The sequence below is a fragment of the Vipera berus genome (assembly GCF_964194415.1).
Source record: "Vipera berus genome assembly, chromosome: 5".
NCBI lineage: Eukaryota > Metazoa > Chordata > Lepidosauria > Squamata > Viperidae > Vipera > Vipera berus.
The window spans coordinates 58,791,255-58,814,151 of NC_138207.1; the positions used below are offsets into that span (position 1 = coordinate 58,791,255).

At 40.9% G+C, this 22,897-nt stretch overlaps 1 protein-coding gene and 1 long non-coding RNA gene across 6 annotated transcripts; one reads left to right on the forward strand and one right to left on the reverse strand.

Moving 5' to 3' along the window:
* Positions 1-2,179: 2,179 nt before the first annotated feature.
* LOC308668955 lies at positions 2,180-16,430 on the reverse strand. Of its 5 annotated transcripts, none has more exons than XR_014026631.1 (6): positions 16,306-16,430; positions 12,717-12,843; positions 11,883-12,018; positions 7,790-7,873; positions 6,186-6,240; positions 2,180-6,021 (listed from the first exon to the last, which is right to left on the reverse strand). It is a non-coding gene; the product is annotated as an uncharacterized lncRNA (long non-coding RNA). The 5 variants fall into 5 exon arrangements; XR_014026632.1 differs by having other exon boundaries at positions 6,186-6,243; XR_014026633.1 differs by having other exon boundaries at positions 7,790-7,912.
* A 5,004-nt stretch (positions 16,431-21,434) lies between these two features.
* Positions 21,435-22,590, forward strand: NANOS1 (nanos C2HC-type zinc finger 1). The gene has a single exon (XM_081329283.1). The coding sequence runs from the start codon at positions 21,607-21,609 to the stop codon at positions 22,447-22,449; it is 843 nt and encodes a 280-aa protein (XP_081185409.1). The 5' UTR covers positions 21,435-21,606; the 3' UTR covers positions 22,450-22,590.
* Positions 22,591-22,897: the final 307 nt, after the last annotated feature.

The window sequence follows — 22,897 nt, forward strand, 5'->3', positions numbered from 1 at the left end:
GTGTGTGTGTGTGTGTCCGTGTGTGTGTTTCTGTACATATATACTTATATAACATTAAATGGTTTTAGTGTAATTACATTGTAAATGTCATTGTATTGTAATAGTTTTATGCATTTCAAAGACAAGGCAGGCCTTCCACAATAAATTACAATTAAATTCTACAGATTCAACAGAAATCCCTAATGTTTTTTCAGTCCAATAGTATGCCTATCTAGGCCTGCTTTCCCAGTAGTCAACATGCTATAATCCATGGAAAGAATATTTATTCTGTTAACATACTACATGTCTTCTAAGGAACTTGAGCTGATATACCATTTTTTTCTTATACTTCCCTTTAATTTCACAGCTAATGTGAGGTAAGAATGAAAGATAATAGCTGACTCAAGATGATTCTGTGAAGTTTCCTGAATCATGGATATTTGTTCTCCATGCCTAGGCTGACTTTATGATCGCTGAATCAGTCAATCCATCCATTTATTATGGCCAAAGATCAGAGTAAAAAAGATGCAATGCAAAAAAATTAAAAAACAAAAAAATACAAAATACAGAAATAAAAATAAAAATTACATAAAAATCAAAAATCTAAATAGACTAAATATTAAAAGAAAATGGGGATTAAAAATACAATCTAGGTCTATAATAATACAAAACCCTCTATAATAATGGTCCAGGCATTCATTAAAATTAATGAGCAAAACATTGTACCTTATTAGTAAATTTTAATTGACTTTACTGTGTCACAAATAAACTAACTTCACTACCTGTAGTCTGTTGTAGAAACTCGATTATCAGCGATGCCTGGGAAGTGGGAGATAGGTCAAAAAAGGCAAGAGGCAGCATTTCAATGCAAGATCAGTTGTTTTTGTTCATGTGGCAACACCACATACAGATAGAACAGGAGCTTCTATTGTGACACCTCACTCACTATCTTGCCTTTTCTTCATCTCCTCTCCACTATATGTCACTATACATTACAGTTCTATATTATGGATAACATGCTTATGGATAACATAACAGAATTTGAATCTGAAAGTTCATACTTATATATTTGGGGTCTTATCTGCTAAAATACAGAAGAAGGAACATTTATAATAGAACATGCACCCTTGCATGTTTATGAGGGTCTTCAGCACAATCAGAGACCATAATATTTCTGGATGATAGGACTTCAGCACCTATTGGGTCCAGTTAACATGATAAAGGCAATTCTGTCTTAATTGATTCTGGTTATACTTTTATGATTAAAGGAGATAAAAACATGAGTGTATATGTGGAAGTAATTTGTAATTTTCAGATTCTTCCATTTAAAAAAAACATGAAATATCCCTGCCATATACAAACAGTATTAGAAATATATCGTACCATGAAGATTGATTTTATATTATCCTTTGTATGCTCTAATATTTATAGTTACAATCTTACAGCACATCCTCATAATTAGAGATGCTAGTCAGTAAGGTCAAGAGTTTCACCTGTATGATTTATTTCAAAGAGAATTAATAGTGAACACGGAAGGTAGCAGGAATTTGTCAGTGGAGTTCAACAACAGAGAGGAGACTAAACAGAAAAAGGCTATATATTCTGAGCAACTGACTGCTCAGATCTGTGACGTACAAAGGCTAGCTGTTGATTGTAAAGAGGGCCCTGAAGTTGCTGATTCCCCATTATTATGTGATTGAGTGATTGCTGCCTGCCATGTAAGAGGAGGCTGTGTAGTACAGGTTGTAGAAAGAATATAAGGCAGACAGGTTTTTTCAGGGAATAAATTCAAAGAGCTAATAGGAAGGTAATAGGAAGCTAAAAGGGAAAAGTGGTGTGGTATATCTGGCTAATTCAACAAGGGAGGAAGAAGAAATAAAAACTTGTTGGCCAAATGTACTGGTTCATGAAAAAATAAAAACTCCCAGAACTAGCTAGAGTCCAGGAATATGACAGAGAAATTATCAAGATTCATCATGACTACTGACAGCTATCTCTTGCTGGTCATTCACCTGGAGACAGGTAATATCACCAAGAGCTGCTGCAACTGTTTCACCTTGGGCTTTGAAGTTCTTGGAAGGAACCTGAACAATCTAGGAACACCAGCAGCATTCTCTTCTTACTTATGTCTATGAAAGAGGGAAAAGAGAGAAATACTGCAAATGAATGACACATCATTTCTGTTGGTAGTTAAGATTTTATTTCTGAGAACATGGTCTGAGTTGTTGGCAAGATGTACTGTTGGCACACAATGGATAGCACCCAACAAAGACTGGGATAAATGTATTTGAGCAAGATAAATTGAAATTGTGTATTTATCTATATGCATTTATGACTTTCAAATTTTTATCTTAAGAGTCAGAATATGGAAAATAAACAAGATGAGCTACAACTTTAATGCAGTAAGGCAAATACAAATTAATAGATCTGAGAACTGATGAAATTATTATCATTTAGATTTTAGATTTTATTAGATTTATATACCGCCCTTTCCCGAAGGACTCAGGGCGGTTTACAGGGCATTTTAAAATCACATCAAGGACTACATTACTTTAAAATTTCAGGTTATTCAGAAGAATCATTTCCATACAAAATACTCATGTTCCCATCAACAGACTTCTAATGTTATATAAATATTATTTATGCTGAACACCCAAGGCAATGCTGTACTTCCTTATCTTAATCCCTGATTAATTCCATTTATTTTCTCATCTTAACTTCCATTATATACTATTCCTATCATATTCAGAAACCAATCTTCAATTCCCTAGTCCTACAAAAATCTATAAAATTCAAGGTATCTACTTTATTCATGAGTTATTCATGTTTAGACAACATATCTGAAATATGCTGACCACTTTCTAAGCAGGTACTTACTTGCATTCTCAATTCATTCAGGGTTTAGCATAATTATGCTCAAATTTCACCCCTGGTTTTTGTGTTAGTATGGTTCACTGCAGCATAACAAATAATATCAGCAAACTACAAATTTCTGCGCGCCTCTGATGACACCCTCTATTTCTCAAATTCATTCTTCCTGACATACATTTTTGCCCTTCATATTCAGATCCATTTTATCCTTCCCCTTTCTCCATGTTTCGCAAACACGGATACTATTTTTCTTTCATTATTATTAATCATAATAGTAATTAATTAAATGTATATGCTGCCTGACTCCCAATGACTTAGCATTTTACAATTGTTGAAAACAATTAAAAACAAAGAACAATCAAAGCATTCAGGGGGGGACATAAATCAATGACGCAGGTATTGCAACAGAGAAGACCTACTTCTGGTGTCCTGACAGAAAGCACTATATAATCAATGAAACCTGAAGCACACCAACCCTACCAGATTGCATCAACAAGGCAGATACACAAGTAATCAGGCCCTATTATGCCATAGGGCTTTACATGTAGTGACTAGCAGGTCTGGAGGAAAACTGGCAACCAGTGCAGCTTGCAAAGCAGAGCCATTACAGGGCATACTGAGGCATGCCCATCACTGTCCCCACAGCTGCATTCTGGACCTATATTATATTTATATTTATTATATTTTTATACCGCCCTTCTCCCGAAGGACTCAGGGCGGTGTACAGGGCAATAAATATAAAAACAGAATACAAAAGTTAAAAAACAATTAAATATTATGCCCAAGTTTAAAACAGTAATTAAAAACATATTAAAACCCCAACCCTAACCCATCAAACCAGGTCAGATTGCTCAAATAAATAAGTTTTTAGATTGCGCCGGAAGGAGCGAAGGTCGGGGGCCATCTGGAGCTCAACCGGCAAGCGGTTCCACAGGTCTGGCGCGCCCACAGAGAACGCCCCCCCCTAGGGGCCACCAATCGACATTCTTTGATCGGAGGCACCCTGAGGAGGCCCTCTCTGTGGGAGCGCACTGGACGGAGGGAAGTTGACGCCGGCCGCAGGTGTTGCCGTAGGTAATGAAGATTTCAGGTGGTCTTCGAGGATAGCTCCATGTAGAATCAAATCATGATTTGATTTGATTAACTAGGACATGAGTGACTGAAAGCCCCCTCAGTCTAGGAAAAAAGGTACAACTGGTGCACCAGATGAAGTTGGGCAAAAACCTTCCTCACCACACCTGCCAGCTGTTCATAAAGAAGGAACTGTGAGTCCAAGGAGATCCCCAAACTGCATGCCATTCTTGAATAGGGAAGTAGAATCTATCTAAGGCCAAAGTTGGAAAAACCTCAGATCTGTGTAGTCCAAACACACGCAGCTTGGTCTTAATAGGATGAGTTAAAGACAGTTCCTCCCCATTCAAACGTGCACAGTCTCTACACACAGAACCCTGACAAACCTCACTTGCCCAGACTGAATTTAAAAGCATGATGATACCAAATCCCCAAACCAGTAGATAACCTCACCCAGCAGTTTCATGTAGATGTTGAAAAGGATGGAAAAGAGAATAGAACCACACAAAGAAGGGGCCTAGGGGATGATCTTTCCCCACCAACCAACATTGATTGGAACCAGCCCAGAGAAATGAAAAGAATCAGTATAAAATGATGACCTCAATCCCGAACTCAAATGGAGCTGGCTCAAAGGGGTGTATTCCTCTTACTTTCCAAGTTTTAATCTTTCGCATGGCCTGGTCATGACCAGACAAGGCAAGATACTTTGACTCTTACTACACATTGTAATTTTAATCAATCCAAGTGTTCACATATCATTTTAATTTGATAAAGAAAGAATAGATTACGTTAAGAACCTTTGTCATGTCCATGTTATATTTCACCATACCTTGTTCATAGTAAAGGCACAATCAATTTTGACATATTTGGGGGGGCAATATGTCATTAGTATAACTGAAGCCCAATTTTACCTCACGTAATCATCACAATATTCTATGCAAACTAGGATCTCTAATCAAAAGGCAGCCTATAGCCTATATCCTGTACCTTCATCCCATCAATTAAGAATTATAAACAAGTTTCAGGACAATGTTGTTCTTTCAAACATAATTCTAAGTCTTTGGGATTATTGATATCTTTTGCCTTTCTAGTTTCTCACAAATACCTGTAAGGCTTTAACAGTTATATGATGCTTAGAGAATATGTACAACTGTCTCAGCAAACCTGGAAATAAGCCTAAATGTTCATAGAGCTGTCTAGGGCAGGGCTAGGCAACCTTGGCTCTTTTATGACTCATGGACTTCTACTCCCAGAATTCCTGAATCAGCTACTCCTGGTCAAGGGTGACAAAGTTGAAGGATACAAATTCTGATTGGAGAAAATTGCTAGAATGCTTGTTTCTGTTAATCTTTGAGATCTAGAATTGCAATATCTGATATAGTCCTGAAAAACAATCTCAAAGTCTGAGCAAAATGTCATTGCTTATCACTGTATAGCCCCAGGTCTTTCCTACAAGGTTGGATTCCAGTACGCGTATCAAACCAAGTCACAAGGAATCCCTTTCAAAGAAAATATCTTTATGAATTGTAATTGATCACAAGATATTTTGGGCTGCAAATAATTTTTATTTAGAAACCAATCATATAATTTGCTAGCATTCCTATTTATTTATTATATGCTTCGGCTTATATACTTTACTTCATTTATTAACATTCTGATATTTAGTAGCAATAATGAAGAGTGCAGAGATCAAGTATGTGAGACAGAAAGAAAAGAACAGCATGACAACAAGACATTTTTAACACAAGAACATGTCCTGAATCTAATAGATTTGCTTCTTTCTCTTTAATCAGCTTTTCTGCACTAAAGCCACAGTCCCACAATACACTTAACTAAATCAAAGTGGTGAGGCCTAGTAAGGTATGAGAACACTAAGAAGGGATTAAATGACCCAATTAATTCCAAGGATGCTAGGTATCCTCAAATGCTGTTGGTGAAGACGGTCTCAAATGCTGTTGTTAGGATCAAATCTGAACAGACTTCCAGACTTCTCGCACGTAGCCTAGATCTGTTATTGGAGTTCATTTGACCTGGAGACTCAAGGAAGCAGACTGAAGTGAGTGCAGCAGAGGTGTGTTCTCTTAGAGGAATGACATTGTTCTACAAACAATAAGGAACAAAAGAACAAAGGAAAATACATAATATGTATATGTGGTATTGCAATCAAAACAAACCAATTAAAAGTTAATGTATTCTATATGCTGGCTCCAGACTCCTAGCAATCATTTCATCAAATATGATGGATTCTTAAAACTTTTTATCACCTGTTTAGCCTTCTTCTGGTGCTTCCTTTCCCCACAACGATTTCCATGTCCATCTCTGCTTATAAACAAAATGGTACATGTTGACTACAAGTTCCAAGAAAGTAACAACTTGGCTACTGTCTTGTTCGTGTTTATTCCATTCATCCCTTACATCATGTAAATTTAATCTTTCAGATTCATGACAGAAGGGTTGTTTAATTGAGGAATAGGAAGAACAACAAATGTGGCTTCTTCCTTATTTTCATTTTCACCCTCCTGCTTTAAGGTCTACAAAGCATTGGGATTACACAGGTTTTGTAACATTAGAGACAATGTTAGTAAACTTCAGCTTTAGTGCTGGAATATTGTGCTTATATCTGGTTATTATCTATGGTCGACCCATCACCATTTCTTGACCTAAAATGAAAATGAGGGGAAAATGGGGGATGAGAAGCTTCATGATTTAGACAGGCTGAAAGCCTTCACAGGAACAGAGAAATATGACAACAAAAACAAAGCACAAATATTCAAGCAAAGTCTATTGCTGGCCAAATGGACTTCTATTTTTTCTTGTAAAAGGAAAAATTAAGGCTAGCATCCTTATAAAAAAATGTCACATTGCTACTCTTCTGCTATATTTGCAAAATAAATTCACAGTAGCTTCTCTTAAATAAAAGGCACCTTTGGAATTTCAATTTTTAAAAGGCTGCTTGGTTTTTATCTACACAGAATGTATGAATATCTATGCCTCTTTTATTCAACCTCAAAGATATCTGAGTTATAATATCTTCTGTTGTCTTTTTTTTTAAAGAAAGTATTTTCATGACAAGCATTAACTTTTGGGTTGCAATCATTTTATAGCACTGCAGCTCCAACTGATAAGATGAAATTCTATTACCCTTTCAAAACCTGTGCGGTGTCTTTCATTTTTTTTAAAAAAGCCCTATGCACTATAGAATAAATGCTAGCAATAATACATTTAAAATTATTGTAGCTGAATTCCTAATATAACATTATTTTTACTTACAAGCAACCTCTTTAATATTATGTAAAATTCATATGAAAACTAATATGACAATAAGAACATTTTTCATTTTCAGTCCAACTTTAAAATTATAAAACATTATATTCCAAACTGGAAAAAATGCCATTGTTTTGATGATAAACAATGGTCCTATTGGAATAAAAGTTTTAAGAGTGGTCATACAGCACTACAATGTCAAAAAAAAGCACATGACTGCTAAAGGTGCATATCAGTAGGAGAAGTTCCTTATGACATGAATTGTTATAGTGGTATATTTAAGAATGTCAGAGCAGGACTTTTGAGGGCAGGGGTCCAGATGCTTATTCAGCAGAATTAATAGGATAATCCTTGGAACAAAGCGAGGGCTGTCTTGCTAAGCTCTTTGAAGTGAATGATACACTACCTTCTGATGGGGGCGGGGGCATACGTTCAATGAGCTATATTCAGTGGGGCTAGACTTCCATAAAGGGTATTATCTGAATTAGGCAAGAAGTGGATCAGGTGATAATTCGGCACATACCTCCTTAGAAGAGACCTATAAGATGACATGGGATACACTAACAGGAAAACATAATGAGAATTGCAAGCTAAAAGTGGCTACCTCTCCATTCGCAAGGGCAGAGGGTGCCCAGAGTCTTCCCACTGTGCGATTCATTGATGGGGAAGCAATGGCCCAAGAGATGAACTGTGTTTAGAAAGAGATCAACTTTAACTGAATTCAACTCTGAAACAAAATGAAATTTACAAGGAACATATCATTACCTCCCATGGCACTCCAAGTGTAACTACACTATTTTCCTCACATCCACAATGTCTGGACAGCAGGTGTCTCCCCCACCTTTCCTCTTTCTATATAATACCTGCAAACCAGATCTGCTCCTTCTACTTCCCCACAGAAATATCCTTCCGATTCTCTCTTCCCCTCTCCTTGGTTACCTCATCAGAAGACCAATTCCAGTACGAATCTGCTCTATAGAGCACAGCAGCAGAACAAGGGAGCAGCAGATAACCTTCACTTGATTCCCATTTGAATGCCATTTCAAGTCTATATCTTCATGGATTCAGAATTACTCTAAGGACCTTGAAAAGGGCACAATGGCTCAGTAGTTAAAGATGCTGAGCTTGCCAGCTGTAAAGCTGGCAGCCTGGGTTCAAGCTCCACCTCGACTCGCCAAGTTCCTCCTGGCAGCCCTGGGGCCTCCCAAGCGGAGGGTTTCCAGGCTGAGCCAAGCACCCAGTCCCGAACCCGAAAGGGGTGGGACGTTCTCCTCCCGAGTAGTTGAGCCTGCCTGCATTGTTCCCTCCTTCTCTCCACTCTCCGTGCTCTAGGATCAGGAGAGGGTGGCCCTTGCTCATCGCCTGAGCTCTGTCTCTCATGTTCATCCTGTCCCAATCCTGAAAGGCCCTGGCCTGCCTCAGTCTGTTCTTCCTCACATTCCTCTGAAGCCTCTCCCTCAACCTCCATAAGCTCCAGTTCCAGAACCTTTTCCTCAGCAGATTCAGATTCTGACGGGGGTATGACAGCTGTGAGAATGACCTGCCCCCTGGGTCCAGGCACCTCTCCACCCAGCGTGGGGATGAGTGTCCAAGTTCCTTCAGGGCAAGCACTGCCTCTGGCATAGCTGGGGTTCTCAGGCCATTGCCCCTCCATCCCCCCAAGTCCAGACCCCAATTGCATCCATCCCACTCTGTTGGCCAGCCCCCTCACGCTCCCAGTAACAGCGTTCTGTGCATCTCAGCATAGAGTCATGCTGGCCATATGACCATGAAAGTGTCTTTGGACAACGCTGGCTCCCTCAGCTAAGAAAAGAAGATGAGCACTATCCCTTAAGAGTCTGACATGACTGGACAAACAAACTATGGCAGATTAATACAGTTTAATTCACAGTGAAGTTTGGAGCATCTTACTAGACCTGACCAGAACTGAATATGTTATATGAATATACACAGTCTTCATCATCAAATGTTTCAGAAATGCAGTTGTAACTAAAGCAAAATATCCCAAAACTAAAAAAAGCTTTAGCAAATATTTGAAACTGACCTCCTTTAAGTCTTCAACTTATCTATATGATGTCTGTACCTGTAAAACTGTGATGGATCAGGATGGAGTTCAGCAGTATCCACTAAGTCAACAGTCAACATGGAGTCTATGGCAGTGTACTCAAAGCAACACCTCTTTGAATGCATGCATGCAATGTTGACACACATATGAAAGTCATGGGGCTGTGATCACACTACAGCAACCATCATCTTGACTTTTTTTGAACACCTTCCCCCTCCCAAAGGTGTTTATTGCTTCCAATTATTTGCTGTAGAAAAGGTACGTAGGGTATCTCACTGGCACTAATGCGTTATGACTTAAAATTGTTGTTAAAGGTGAAGTTGGTTATGTTTCTGAAACCTTCTGGAACCTAACTTTGTTTTGCCCAAGAACAAGAGTCAAGAAAGAAGGAGCAAGACTGGAATTGTTGTGGCCTACTTATCATGTTTTAACTGCACCCAAAATATATTATTGGGCTGACCTAACTTAGATATCAAGTAGCACAAGCCCTAAAAGGTTTGCACAGCTGTTTTGAATGTTTTTTTTTCCTTAAGGAAAATATCTGTACATATTGAATGCGTTTGCATTCATTTTCTCATTTGTACAGCATAAACAATCAGAATATTTAAATTAAACTATCGAGAAGCAGTTACTTTCGTTTTTATACCTCTGCTGTTTTAAAAACCAACATATATGTTTTTGTACTTATTCAAATGAACGTATCTGTCCTCAGTAATTGCTCTTAAGAGTACAGATGTATAAAAAATGAAATTTGATTGCGGTCATAAGTTATAGCACTCCAGATACTATAGTTTTAAAAAGTACCTACATAGATTTCACGAAGGATAAAAGTACCAAAGGTAGAAGATGAATTCTGACTCTAGGGTAAGAGACACTGTTACAAAAGTTTCTAGGGAACAACAAAAGTCTCCTCCAGATTTGCTTGTGGATCTTTCAAAGGTATTCAATTTGCCACGACTGAAAGTAAGATTTTAAACTAGAACCGAGTGTGGTATTACCTAATATTAGCTCTTATTATGTTCTTATCTTTTTCTCCTTATATCTCTCTCTGATTCATACTATCTCCCCATGATTTAGAAGACATTTCCAGATTAAGACAAAATCTAATTAGATTAAATTTACCAACTAGATCAAGAACACTGCTGATCTTTACTTATCCAAAACCGATGTGCAAGATGAAAGCTAAGATAATGCTGGAAGAAGTCTGGGGAAGTGAGATAAGAATTTCTAAAATCACAGCACAGACTCCATAAAATACCCCAAAGGGACCTTGTTAGCCAACAGACAAAAGGACAAGAGTCAAAACAAGGATCAAGGAACATAATACAGGTAATCCTCAACTTACGACCACAATTGAGCCCAAAATTTATGTTGCTAGGTGAGAAATTTGTTAAGTGAGTTTTGCCCCATTTTACAACTTTCCTTGTCACAGATGTTAAGTGAATCACTGAAGTTAAATTAGTAACACGGTTGTTAAGTATATCTAGCTTCCCTATTGACACTGAATGCCAGAAGGTCACAAAAGGGGATTGCAGGACACTGCAGCCATCATAAATGCGTGTCAGTCAAGCATCCAAATGTAAATCATGGGGATGCTGCAATGGTCATAAGTGTGAAAAACGGTCCTAAGTCACTTTTTTCAATGCCGTTGTAATTTTGAATGGTCACTAAGTGAACTGTTAGGTAGTTCAGGGCTACTGGTACATGGTGTAGTGAATGTGGGGAAATTCTAGTTCAAGACGTCCAGGCACCACAAAAGAAAACTGCTGCCTCGCCTAGCTTCCAGGTAATGAGCAGAACAGAGAGGTCCACACTGTTGTTAAAACAGCAGTGCAATCAAAGCGATGACTGTGATGCATATAAAAAATGCTTTAGCGGCAAAATGGGCAGCATAAAATTTTCATAAAAAATAGTAATAAAACAAGTGGAGTTCAATCGCATCATCATGGCTACCATCATGCCTTCTTTTTTTTTAATCCAGACCTTGCAGTTCCTCTAGGGCAGAGAAAAACGAAGGCATGGAAAAGCAAATGCTTAGACCCCAGTCATAATGTGTCTTTCTCTCCTTCAGTCTGACTCTTACAATGGGAAGGGCAGTCTCAACTTTACCTTCGTTTTCAGCAAATGTTTTCTCTTTCCTGAGTCTGAAAGTCAAGTGAGTGGAAAGCCCCAGTGCCTGTAGAGAGGGTGCAGCAATATTGTTGAAAGAAGCCTTTGGATCCCCACAGGAGCTCAAATCACCCCATTCCACTCTGCCACAATCACATATTAACAAGTTATTTAATAAGTAACGGGACAAAGGAAGAGATTTAAGATTCTCCACTTTCTCCTTTAAGTGGGCCAACTGAGCATTCAAAAGTTACTGAGCATCATCACTCACTGTTCACTTTCCCTCCTTTCCTTCATTTTATTTTGTTGGAAGACCACCACCTCCAGACAGTTCCTCCAATCCAGCAATTCCTCCAACTGCTGCCTTGTGAGTATTTTGCTCCAGTCTCATTCACTACCTCTTAAAGTGCAAGAACCACCACCCCCAAGAGATTGCAGCAAAACAATATTTTAAATACTTCGAACCATATTGCCTTTAGACATCGGCACTCCCTTATCTATATTTAAAAAACATATCACCCACCACGGTGATGGCTGTATGCTGCTTTGTATTCTTTGCCCTGCTCTCTGTTTATTGACAAGAAGCCACTGGCAGGTCTTTCTTTTGCAACTTCTGCCTAAGTTCATTCGGCTTCGCCAAAAGGACTGTAAATCAATACCTGTGTAAATGGGGAACAGTGAGAAAAAAAAATGCAGTTGTGATCCATCCCATGTTCACAAAAGAATAGAAAGTACTTGGAGCAGCGCCTGTTTACATTGACAAAAGTGCAATTTGCAAGGGATTATCACCTCTAACCTTGGGAATAGTGAAAAAAGAAACATCTGTACCTCTCTAAATTTGGAAACATAAATTTAGACACACAGGGGCACACACACTCACCAAGGTAATTTGTTATATATAATGGGAAAGGCTGATTCCCAGTCTCAGAAAAGAGACCTTTGACTTAACTCCATCAAAATCAAGCCTTTTCTCCTCAGGATTATATCTTAGAAGACAAAAGAAGGAGGTGCTGTTAAGTTTTGCAGAAAGGTAAACTATCACAAATTAAAAGTTCTCCATAGTGGCAGAAAAAAATACGTAGATGAATAGGTAAAGGTAAAGGTTCCCCCGCACATGCATGCTAGTCGTTTCCGACTCTAGGGGCCGGTGCTCATCTCTGTTTCAAAGCCGAAGAGCCGGCGCTTGTCCGAGGACATCTCTGTGGTCATGTGGCCGGCATGACTAGACACCAAAGGCGCACGGAACGCTGTTACCTTCCCACCGTAGTGGTCCCAATTTTTCTACTTGCATTTTTACGTGCTTTCGAACTGATGAATACAGTAAGCAATAAGCAATAAGAAAGTTATGCTTCATTACCTTATTCCAGCTTAGAGTTGTTCTTGTGTAGTAGTCCTTCTGTCTCAAAATTGGCCAACTGATCAACTGCATTCACCCATCACACTCAAGTAGAAAGCAAAAATTGGCTGGGAATCTACAGTATGGGCTAAGCCAGAAAGTAAAATTTACATCCATAATGCCTGGGTTCAAAGGATAACTAAACCAGAATTAAACTATCCACAGCAGTATTTTTCAAAATTGGCAACTTTAAGAGGTGTGGATTTCAACTCCCAGAATTGCCCAGCCAGCACTGAGGAAAATACTGATCTACATTATAGTGTCGTACAGCAGGGGTGTCAAACTCAATTTCATTGAGGGCCGCATCAGCATTGCGGTTGCCCTCAGGGGGCTGGGTGGGTGTGGCCAGGGTGGGCGTGGCCTACTGGGTAGGCATGGCTAGAGTGCGTATGGCCTACTGGGTGGGCGTGGCCAGCTATACATCGTTGGCATCAAGGGTGCCTATGGGGGCCCGGGCAGGAGTGGGGACAGATCTGAGGGTCTCTGGCAGAAGGAGGGTCTCTGGGCCAGGGCCAAGGCAGTGGGGGCCGTTCCCTCACTGTTTCCAGGATAGCTTCGCGGGCCACATGAAACCACTTCGCGGGCCGGATCCGGCCCCCGGGCCTTGTGTTTGACATGTCTGCCGTACAGATAGACCTCGACTTACAACTGTTTATTTAGTGACCGTTCAAAGTTACAACAGCACTGAAAACAGAGACTTATGTCCATTTTTCACACTGACAACCATTGCAGAATCCCCATGGTCACATAATCAAAATTCAAATGCTTGGAAACTGGTTCATATTTATGACGGCTGCAGTGACCCAAGGTCACTGCGATTCACCTTCTGAGAAGCAAAGTCAGATGGGGAAGCCAGATTCATTTAACAACCATATTGCTAACGAGAGAGGCCAGAACTAAAAAAGTAGCTTGTTAATTGAACCGACCCATCAATTAAGACTACATTTGACATCCACTGAACTGACACTTCTCAGGTAGTAAGAATTAGCACAGCCTTTCCCTCCAGATGTGTCGGAATAAAACGTCTAGCATTTCCACCAAAATAACCCTAGTTCAGGGGTGTCAAACTCAATTTCATTGAGGGCCGCATCAGCATTGCGGTTGCCCTCAAGGGGCCGGGTGGGTATGGCCAGGGTGGGCGTGGCCTACTGGGTGGGCATGGCTAGAGTGCGTATGGCCTACTGGGTGGGCGTGGCCAGCTCTACATGGTTCGCATCAAGGGTGCCTATGGGGGCCTGGGCAGGAGTGGGACAGATCTGAGGGTCTCTGGCAGAAGGGCGGGGGCCGTTCCCTCACTGTTTCCAGGATGGCTTCGCGGGCCACATGAAACCACTTTGCGGGCCGGATCCGGCCCCCGGGCCTTGTGTTTGACATGTCTGCCCTAGTTGAAGAAAAGCTGAATAATTGTTCTGTTCCTAATTTCACTGCAAAAGTCTTTTTGCCTTTATTTCCTCTGGCCTAAGAAGGCTTCCTTTTTTACATGGTTTGATATTCCAGCTGATTAAGGCCAATAATGCAGGGTAATCTGTATTTAATTATAAAGGCCACTTGTATCACAGCTAGAAATCAAGGTTGTCCTAGCAACAGTAAAACACACGCACAACTGAAAAATGAAAATGGAATCCATTTGCCTCTACAAGACGAGCTGGCCAGTTGATTTAGAAGACAATTTTATATAGTGAGAACAGTTAATAAAATGCAGTAATGATGTTTTTCTGAGTTTCTGATGTCAAGTCTCCAGATAATGCACCTCCTATCATACCACATTCTTGATTTGTTATTTTTTTCAGTCCTATTGTTACTTTTTCAAAGTTGTATGTGGCCATGACAAATGAGGAATTCTAAAAGAATTCATAAAAATACAGAAGGCATATCTTGAAAAATCCAATCACAATGCATACAGATCTGAATGATGCCTTAGCGCAGAGGACATTGGAAGAAATTGTAGAAGATGCCTTTAAGATATTAGGAATATACACTTTAAACCAGATTTACTGTATAGCTGGTTGAAACAACCTGTTTATCAGACAACTATTTCTGGGTTGACAGCTAAAGTTGTCCTTTCAGTGCCATGCTGGGAGTGACTCTGAAAAAAAATATTACAAGACTGGCTGTCCCAGGGCTAGAATTAATCTTAGCCTGATCTGCAAATAAAGATGCAAATACTTTCCTCACTGCCTTCATAGGAAAAAAAAGGAAGTATGACTTTCATGGATGGATAGGCAAAGGGATGGGATTAATGGAAGGGAAAAAAAACCCTTGACTTATAGCAGGGCTTAAACGAACAGCATATGGCATTCTTCCTCACCTTCATATTATCTACTGAGAGCCACAGCCTAGCAAAGCTCTTATTAATAGTACTGAGCTACAGGATGGGAAAGTCCTCCCTGTCCTTTCTGGAGCATTGTTATTCCTGCTCCCACCAATGGCTTCAAAATAGCTGTTCCTTGATTACAGGATGGGAAGTCTTCTGCTGAGCTGTGAAACAAGTGGGAACTGTCCAATATTACACTATGAAGATCTGTGGATCTGGACTTGTGCTTCTCTCCTCATTCCTGTAACCACCATGGAGGAGCCCTGGTGGCACAGTGGTTCAAAAGAAGCATTGCAGGCAAACTCTGCAAACAGCCTGGAGTTCGATGCTGAGGGGGCTCAAGGTTGACTCAACCTTCCATCCTTCCATGGTTGGTAAAATGAGGATCCTGATTGTTGGGGACAATATGCTGACATTGTAAAGTAGCGGCCCTCAACCTTTTGGGCACCAGGGACTGGAAGGGTATGGTTTCATGTGCTGCCTGCATCCTGTGGATGGGGCTTCACTTGTTTGTGTGGACCGGTTTCTGGCATGCCGCAGACCGGTCCCCATCCATGGACCAGGGCTTGGGGACCCTTGCTGTAAAGCACTATGGGGTGGTATATAAGCCTAAATGCTATTGCTATTGCCATATACCTTTGCTGATAAGTACCTCCTGGATGAATTCAGCTAAATCCCACATTAAACTAAACCCTTTGCCCTGCTTGGGATGTATAAAGTAGTTTGATATATTTTTTTTAAAAAAACTGCTTCTTTAGCAATGGTGAGATTTTATTTATATTTAAACTTGTAATTTTAAAATTGGATTTTTGACACTAATCAGCAATTAGAAGTTTTAAAACAACATGCCAATAAGGTTATAAAGCCAACTATAGTGATTACCTTTAATTTTTGCAGGTATTTCACGGTGTCATCATAGTGACTACATTCCCAATATTTCAAACTTCAAAGGCTCTCTGTTCAGTGTTTTTCCCCCCATCTGAGTGCAGACGTCTTGTAAGCAATTCCTTTAAAGCACATACTTTATACTAGAAAGGACACACTGATATATATATACACACATATTTTTCCTTTTTCGTTTATTTTTTCTTTTTCTTTTATACAAACAAAGAAAAAATAATGGGCTGTAAAAATCTGTAAAATGAGCTGTAAAAAACAACCACTAAGTGTCAACCAAGAGTGATTTTCCATCTCCTTTTGATGCCATCTAGGGCTCATATAGTTTCTGCAACATACCTTTAGTAGCTTTAAATGTAATTTACTTCAGCTTTCTGAGTTTGCAGAGCACATTGAACTAATATAGATTCATCCAACGTTGTAGATGAAATGAGGTTGGCCATTTTCTGTCTCAATGTGTTCTGTAAACAGAATCATAATGTCGCTTATTTTGGCTTAGTGTAATACAGATAGTACAAGTGTACTACCTGTAGTACAACAGTACTACAGTAGGGAAAACTCACATTATACACACATACATATAGATACACATATGTATGTGTATGTGTATATATATATATACTGCTCAAAAAAATAAAGGGAACACTTAAACAACACAATGTACTGTATTTAATAGTAGGATGTCTTATCTTCTGTTCCCTCTATTAAATACAGTACATTGTGTTGTTTAAGTGTTCCCTTTATTTTTTGAGCAGTATATATACATATATACATATACATATACATATACATATACATATACATACGTACATACATACATACACACACACACATATATATATATGTGTGTGTGTGTGTGTATAAATTATTCAAATTGCTAATAAAGAATTTTTTAGGGAGGCTGAAATGATCATTTCGAACTTCTTATGTTCTCATCAGTCAGTCATACCCTTTTTAATCTGAGATTTGAACCTGGGCTGATTATATATTAGGCAGTTGCTTTAACTTCCTGAGCCACAGGTTCTTTATTAGCTAGGAAGCAAGGGAGATATATGTGTTAAATATTTGTCAAGTCATTTGAATATGCCTTGCTAATTAACTCTTTCTTTCCTGTTTGGACTAACTCAAGGCTATCCACAGGATATAGTCACAACTTATGACAGCTCATTATTTGTGTAAATTATTCAAATTGCTAATAAAGAATTTTTAGGGAGGCTGAAATGATCGTTTCGAACTTCTTATGTTCTCATCAGTCAGTCATAGAGAAAGAACTAATACAGTAGCTAATAGAGAACCTGTGGCTCAGGAAGTTATAGCAACTGCCTAATATATAATCAGCCCAGGTTCGAATCTCAGATAAAAAGGGTATGACTGACTGATGAGAAGTTGATAACAACTGCATTCTCTGGAATATCCAATCAGCATGACCAACCTCAAAGTTACAACAGCATTGAAAAAAGTGACTTATGACAGTTTTCTGCACTTACAACCATTGCAGCATCTCCATGGTTATGCGATCAAAATTCAGAAGCTTGGCAACTGAATCATATTTAGGATGGTTGCAGTGTCACATGATCACCTTCTGTGACCTTCTAACTCAATGGGGTAACAAGATTCCATTAACAACCATGTCACTAGTCTAACAACTGCAATGATTCACTTAAACAACTGTGCAAAGAAAAGTCGTAAAATGGGGCAAAATTCACTTAACAAATATTTCATTTAGCAGCAGAAATTTTGGGATCAATTGTGGTCGTGAAGTCAAGGATTACCTGTACTTGAACCTAGATATATAATCCCATCAGGCTATAATTGGAACATTGTGATTAAATTTTTTTTAAAATAGTGCAATACAGCTAGTCCTTGACTTACAACCATAACTGAACCCAAAAGTTAAGCAAGACAGTTAAGTGAGTTGCGCCCCAGTTTGCAACCTGTTTGCCGCAGTTGTAAAGCGAATCCAGTTGTTAAATGAATCTGGCTTCTCTCATTGACTTTGCTTGTCAGAAGGCAACCAGGGAGGCTATATGAACCTGAGGCACTGCAACTGTCCTAAACACAGGCCAACTGTACAGATACTTCTCAACTTACAGCCATTTATTTAGCGACTGTTTGAAGTTGCAACGGCACTGAAGAAAGTGACTTATGACCATTTTTCACAGTTACAACTACTGCAGCATCCCAGTGGTCACCTGATCAAAATTCAGAAGCTTGGCAACTGGCATGTACTTACGACGGTTGCACAGTCCCGGGATGTGATCACCTTTGGGGACCCTGTGAGAAGCAAAGTCAGTGGGGAAGCCAGATTCACCAAACAACCATGTTACAAACTACTGCAGTGATTCACTTAGTAACTGTCGCAAGAAAAGTTGTAGCATGGGGCAAAACTCATTTAACAACTGTCCTGCTTAGCAACAGATGTTTGGGGCTCAACTGTGGTCGTAAGTCAAGGACTACCTGTATATGAATCTTTCGATTGCAATCTTACAAAAAAAAACACCTCGCTGGACAAAAAGAAAGGCAGGACAGAAACAGTCATTCAAGGTCAGGGAGAGGCATCTCTGGAGGTTTAGAATTTGCCTCTTTTCCTGTTACCACACAAGCCCCAGAAATTGTTACTGCAATTTGTGATGTCAGACTCACAAAACTTACACCTGCCCAAATCCACTTTTTTTATACAAAAGATACAAGATATTTGAGATTGAGTTCAGCTTTATCTCCCATTTTCAAATCCGCTGCAACCTGTGTTACGTTTGTATAGCTAGAGTTTTCCATTGGATACACAAAGAACTGACTGACTGTTGTCAGAGCCTGATGTCATAGAGAGATTAGTTCAGTCACCCAGTCAATTTTCATGCCTAAAATGGAACTAGAACTCAGAGTCTCCTGGTTTCTGGTGTTTTCACCATTAAACCAAACTGTCTCTCTGGGTTTACAAAACATGCTAAATCTAAAAGTCCATCTCTTGAACCAAAATCTTAGTAGGATGTTACCAAAGCAGCCACTCTTTTAGGTTTACAGAACCCAAGATTTGAAATGTAATTTTAAATATAATTTAATACAATTTGATATTGTGAAGGCTTTCATACTTCTAGATTGCTCCCTAAAGAAACCCCAATTCAGCCAAAATTATGTCAGCAAAACTGCTAACATTTAAATAAAAAAAATGAGGTAAAACAGATTCTTGACAATGCATCTCCCTTTTATCCTAGTATCAAAAGGCAATGTCCCTTAGTGACACATTACAAGCCAGGTCCCTGAAGGCCAAAAATTGTCAGTTAGCCTTGCGATAAATCATGGCTTATAAACCACAGTCCCTGAGTTTGCATGCCATACAAAGGGAAAACCAAACGAAAGACAAATGTCTTGGGACGGTCATTTTCATACTCCAATGAATTTATGCATGAACACAATAGTCCCCGAGATTTAAAATACTGAAAATGACAAGCCTGACTAACATGCTGACCAGTCATCTGTTTGGGTGGGGCCTGATCAGCAGTCTGAAGTCCTGGCTTAGTATAGTAAGTGAACCTAGTTGGGGGTTAACCACACCCCCTAAGTACAGCACAAACATCCATAATTATTGTCATGTGTTCAGCTCAAGCCACAGCTGAGTCAGCTCAATATCTTCAGCTGTCTACAATAGTGTTTTCTCTCTGCTTCCGATACAAGGTTTGTCATGGTTGCGATAGCACATTTTACTGATGTGGCTGATGGGATCTGCCTGGTTATATGAGTCATTTTAGGCTACTGTAATTTACTACCTAAGGGACGCAGTGGCTCAGTGGGTTAGGACGCTGAGCTTGTCGATCAGAAGGTCGGCAGTTTGGCGGGTCGAATCCCGAGTGCCACGTAACAGTGAGCACCTGTTACTCGTCCCAGCTTCTGCCAACCTAGCAGTTCGAAAGCACATAAAAATGCAAGTAGAAAAATAGGGACCACTACGGTGGGAAGGTAACAGCGTTCCATGCGCCTTTGGCGTCTAGTCATGCTGGCCACATGACCACGGAGACGTCCTTGGACAAGCGCTGGCTCTTTGGCTTTGAAACGGAGATGAGCACCGGCCCCTAGAGTCGGAAACGACTAGCACGCATGTGCGGGGGAACCTTTACCTTTAATTTACTACCTATGGAACTAGTCTGTGTGACAGGTAGACCAAAACTCGGTCGCTTCCACAGAAATATCTCCCCTGTATTATGCCTGACTGGGATAATTTATCGTGTTTCTCAAATCTTATGCAAGCGCCTTTTATACCTGGAATTCAGGACTATTTTGGAAGAATTCACAGCTGGCTTTCCAAAACATTTAACATGCTTTTGAGAAATCACCAGACAAGGAATCCTGCATAGAACTCCCTTGAATCAGGAAGGAAACCCAGTTCTGCCAAGGGTATGTTGCCCATTTGTTCACCAATAAGTGCACCATGGGCAAGGCATCAGTAATTATACTGCCATGTTGTCCTGCCAGTTCACAAACTGGAGGAAAACACTTTGATGTGGCCATCTGGCTTGTACCTTCAGAGACAGTGAGGTGGTGCCAGAGAAGAAAAGATACATGGAGGCAGTTCAATCAATTCTGGGTTTACCCGGTTCTCCAGACCAGATGGCCAGCACCTTTCTGGTTTTCACAACTCCAATATATGATATAGCTGTGTAAGGAAAGGAACGGGACCGACTAGAAGGCAAAACAAAGTCAATAAAAGTGTAACACTGCTCTTGTGGCTTGGCATATGGTTAAGATGGCAGTGCGATAAGAAAGTTCTGTAAACAGCGTTTCCAAGTGCAAAGGCAGCATCCCCTTCAAACCATGCAAGTCTTCTTTACAACACAGAGGGACTCCATCTCCACCCGTTTGCCAAACACACAAGCAAACAGGGGTTCTGCGTTGCACAGCGATCTTGGTCGTGTGCAACCTTGTATGCATGCCCAAGATGGCAATATGTTCTCCCCCTCCTTTTGGAAACGTTAGAGCAGACTTCGTAAGCTCCCACAACTGAAGCCAACTTGGTTTATCACGTCGGTTGTTTTAATTCACTACACCTGGAGTCTGCCCGCGCAGCAAAATAAACAAACAAACAAATAAATAAATAAATAAAACTTAGTTCTGAAAAGTACTGAATTGAGCTTCCACCGCGAAAACGGACTCCAGGGGTTATTTCCAATGTAATTTACTACGGGGGGAAAAAAAGAGACCCTCCATTGGTCGGTCTCCAACCTCGGCGAGTCACCTACCTGCTCCGAGTTAAAAGTAGCGAGCAGAAGGCAGACTAACGTCTACGCCCCGTTGGAAGAGATGGGGGGGAAAAAAGGGTACTAAAGCACGTCAGCCAATAATAGGCAGCGAAAGTGGGACAGCTTTGGCCGCTGGCCAATTAGAGCGCAGCATCAGGATTGCGCCTCCTCTTGTCCCGCCGGCTCCCCCCTCCCCTCTATTTCAGCAGCTGCCAGCGCTAAAAAGCTTCGCAGAAGAGAAGGAGGAGTTTTCCGCGGTTGTTTTGGTGAGCGGCTGGTTCGCTCGCTCGCTCGCTCGCTGGCTGACTCTTAGCGGGGCTTGTGCCGCGTTCGCCTGCGATAAACGAGGGGGGCTTTTTGTTGTTGTTGTTTTGGGGACGCGCCAGCGGTTTTGGGGGGTCGCTTTCCGATGGAGGCTTTCCACCCGAGCAAGCTGGAGAAGCACCACCATCATCACCACCATCAGCCGCCGGTGGAGTTTTTGCCAGGAGGCGGCAGGTACGCGGCGAAGAGCCACGGCGCCTCCGGGAACGCGTTTAACTCTTGGAATGATTACCTGGGCTTGGCCACTCTGATCACCAAGGCGGTCAGCCAGGAAAAGGGCTTTCGGAGCGGATCCTCTTCCGTGGTTGTGGCGGCGACCGTGCAGCAGGTGCCGGCGACCGAGGAAGGCGAGGAGGAGGAGGAGGACGAGGAGGAGGAGGAAGAAGAGGAGGAGGACGAGGAGGACGAAGTGGGAGCCCCTTACTTCGAGAGCTCCCTGGATTTGCACGATTTTGACTTGTGCGGCCATCGCCACCTTCATCCTAGCGAAAGCCTGCTGGAGGAGCGTTTCGCCGATTTTAGCCCCTTCTCGGGCAGATCCAGCCCGGCCTCGGTGGTTTTCAATTGCTCCCCTGACCATCTGGAAAGAGATCGCTCGCCTCACGCTTGGGGCGGCCGCCTGCTGGTTGATGGCCGGCTACAAGCTGCCCCGAAAAGCGCCTCCAGGCTGCTGAAGCCGGAATTGCAAGTTTGTGTTTTCTGCCGGAATAATAAGGAAGCCGTGGCCCTCTACACCACGCACATCCTTAAGGGACCCGACGGCAGAGTCTTGTGCCCGGTGCTGAGGCGATACACGTGCCCTCTCTGTGGAGCCAGTGGGGACAATGCCCACACGATCAAGTATTGCCCCTTGTCTAAAATGCACGGGAGCGCCCCCAAACAACCGCTTAAAAACGCCCGGCACATCCTGGGCAAGAAGCTCCGCTAAGGAGGGGCGCTTCTCGAGCCTTGGCCGCCTCAGTGTTTGTGGAGACGGGACTGCGGATGAAAAGACATTGATTGGATCGAGGAACAACAAAAAAATCCACTACGATTCATTCTTTTTTCTGTTCTCTTGCGCGCGTGTGCCCTCTACAGCAGCGTTTCCCAACCTTAGGAACTTGAAGATGCGTGGACTTCAACTCCCAGAATTCCCCAGCCAGCATAGCTGGCTGGGGAATTCTGGGAGTTGAAGTCCACGCATCTTCAAGTTCCTAAGGTTGGGAAACGCTGCTCTACAGGGATATTAAAAAAAAAACCAAGGCATTTCCTTTTGGGTTGTTTTTTTTTTAAACACTGTAATCAAATGTTTCTTAATATATTTAAAGATGAAGACGTAGAATGTACAGAGAGATGTTCTTGATTTATGTATCAAATAATTAATTGAGTATAGTTTC

Coding starts and splice junctions, on each gene's coding strand:
- NANOS1 (XM_081329283.1), top strand. CDS start 21,607: ATGGAGGCTTTCCACCCGAGCAAGCTGGAGAAGCACCACCATCATCAC.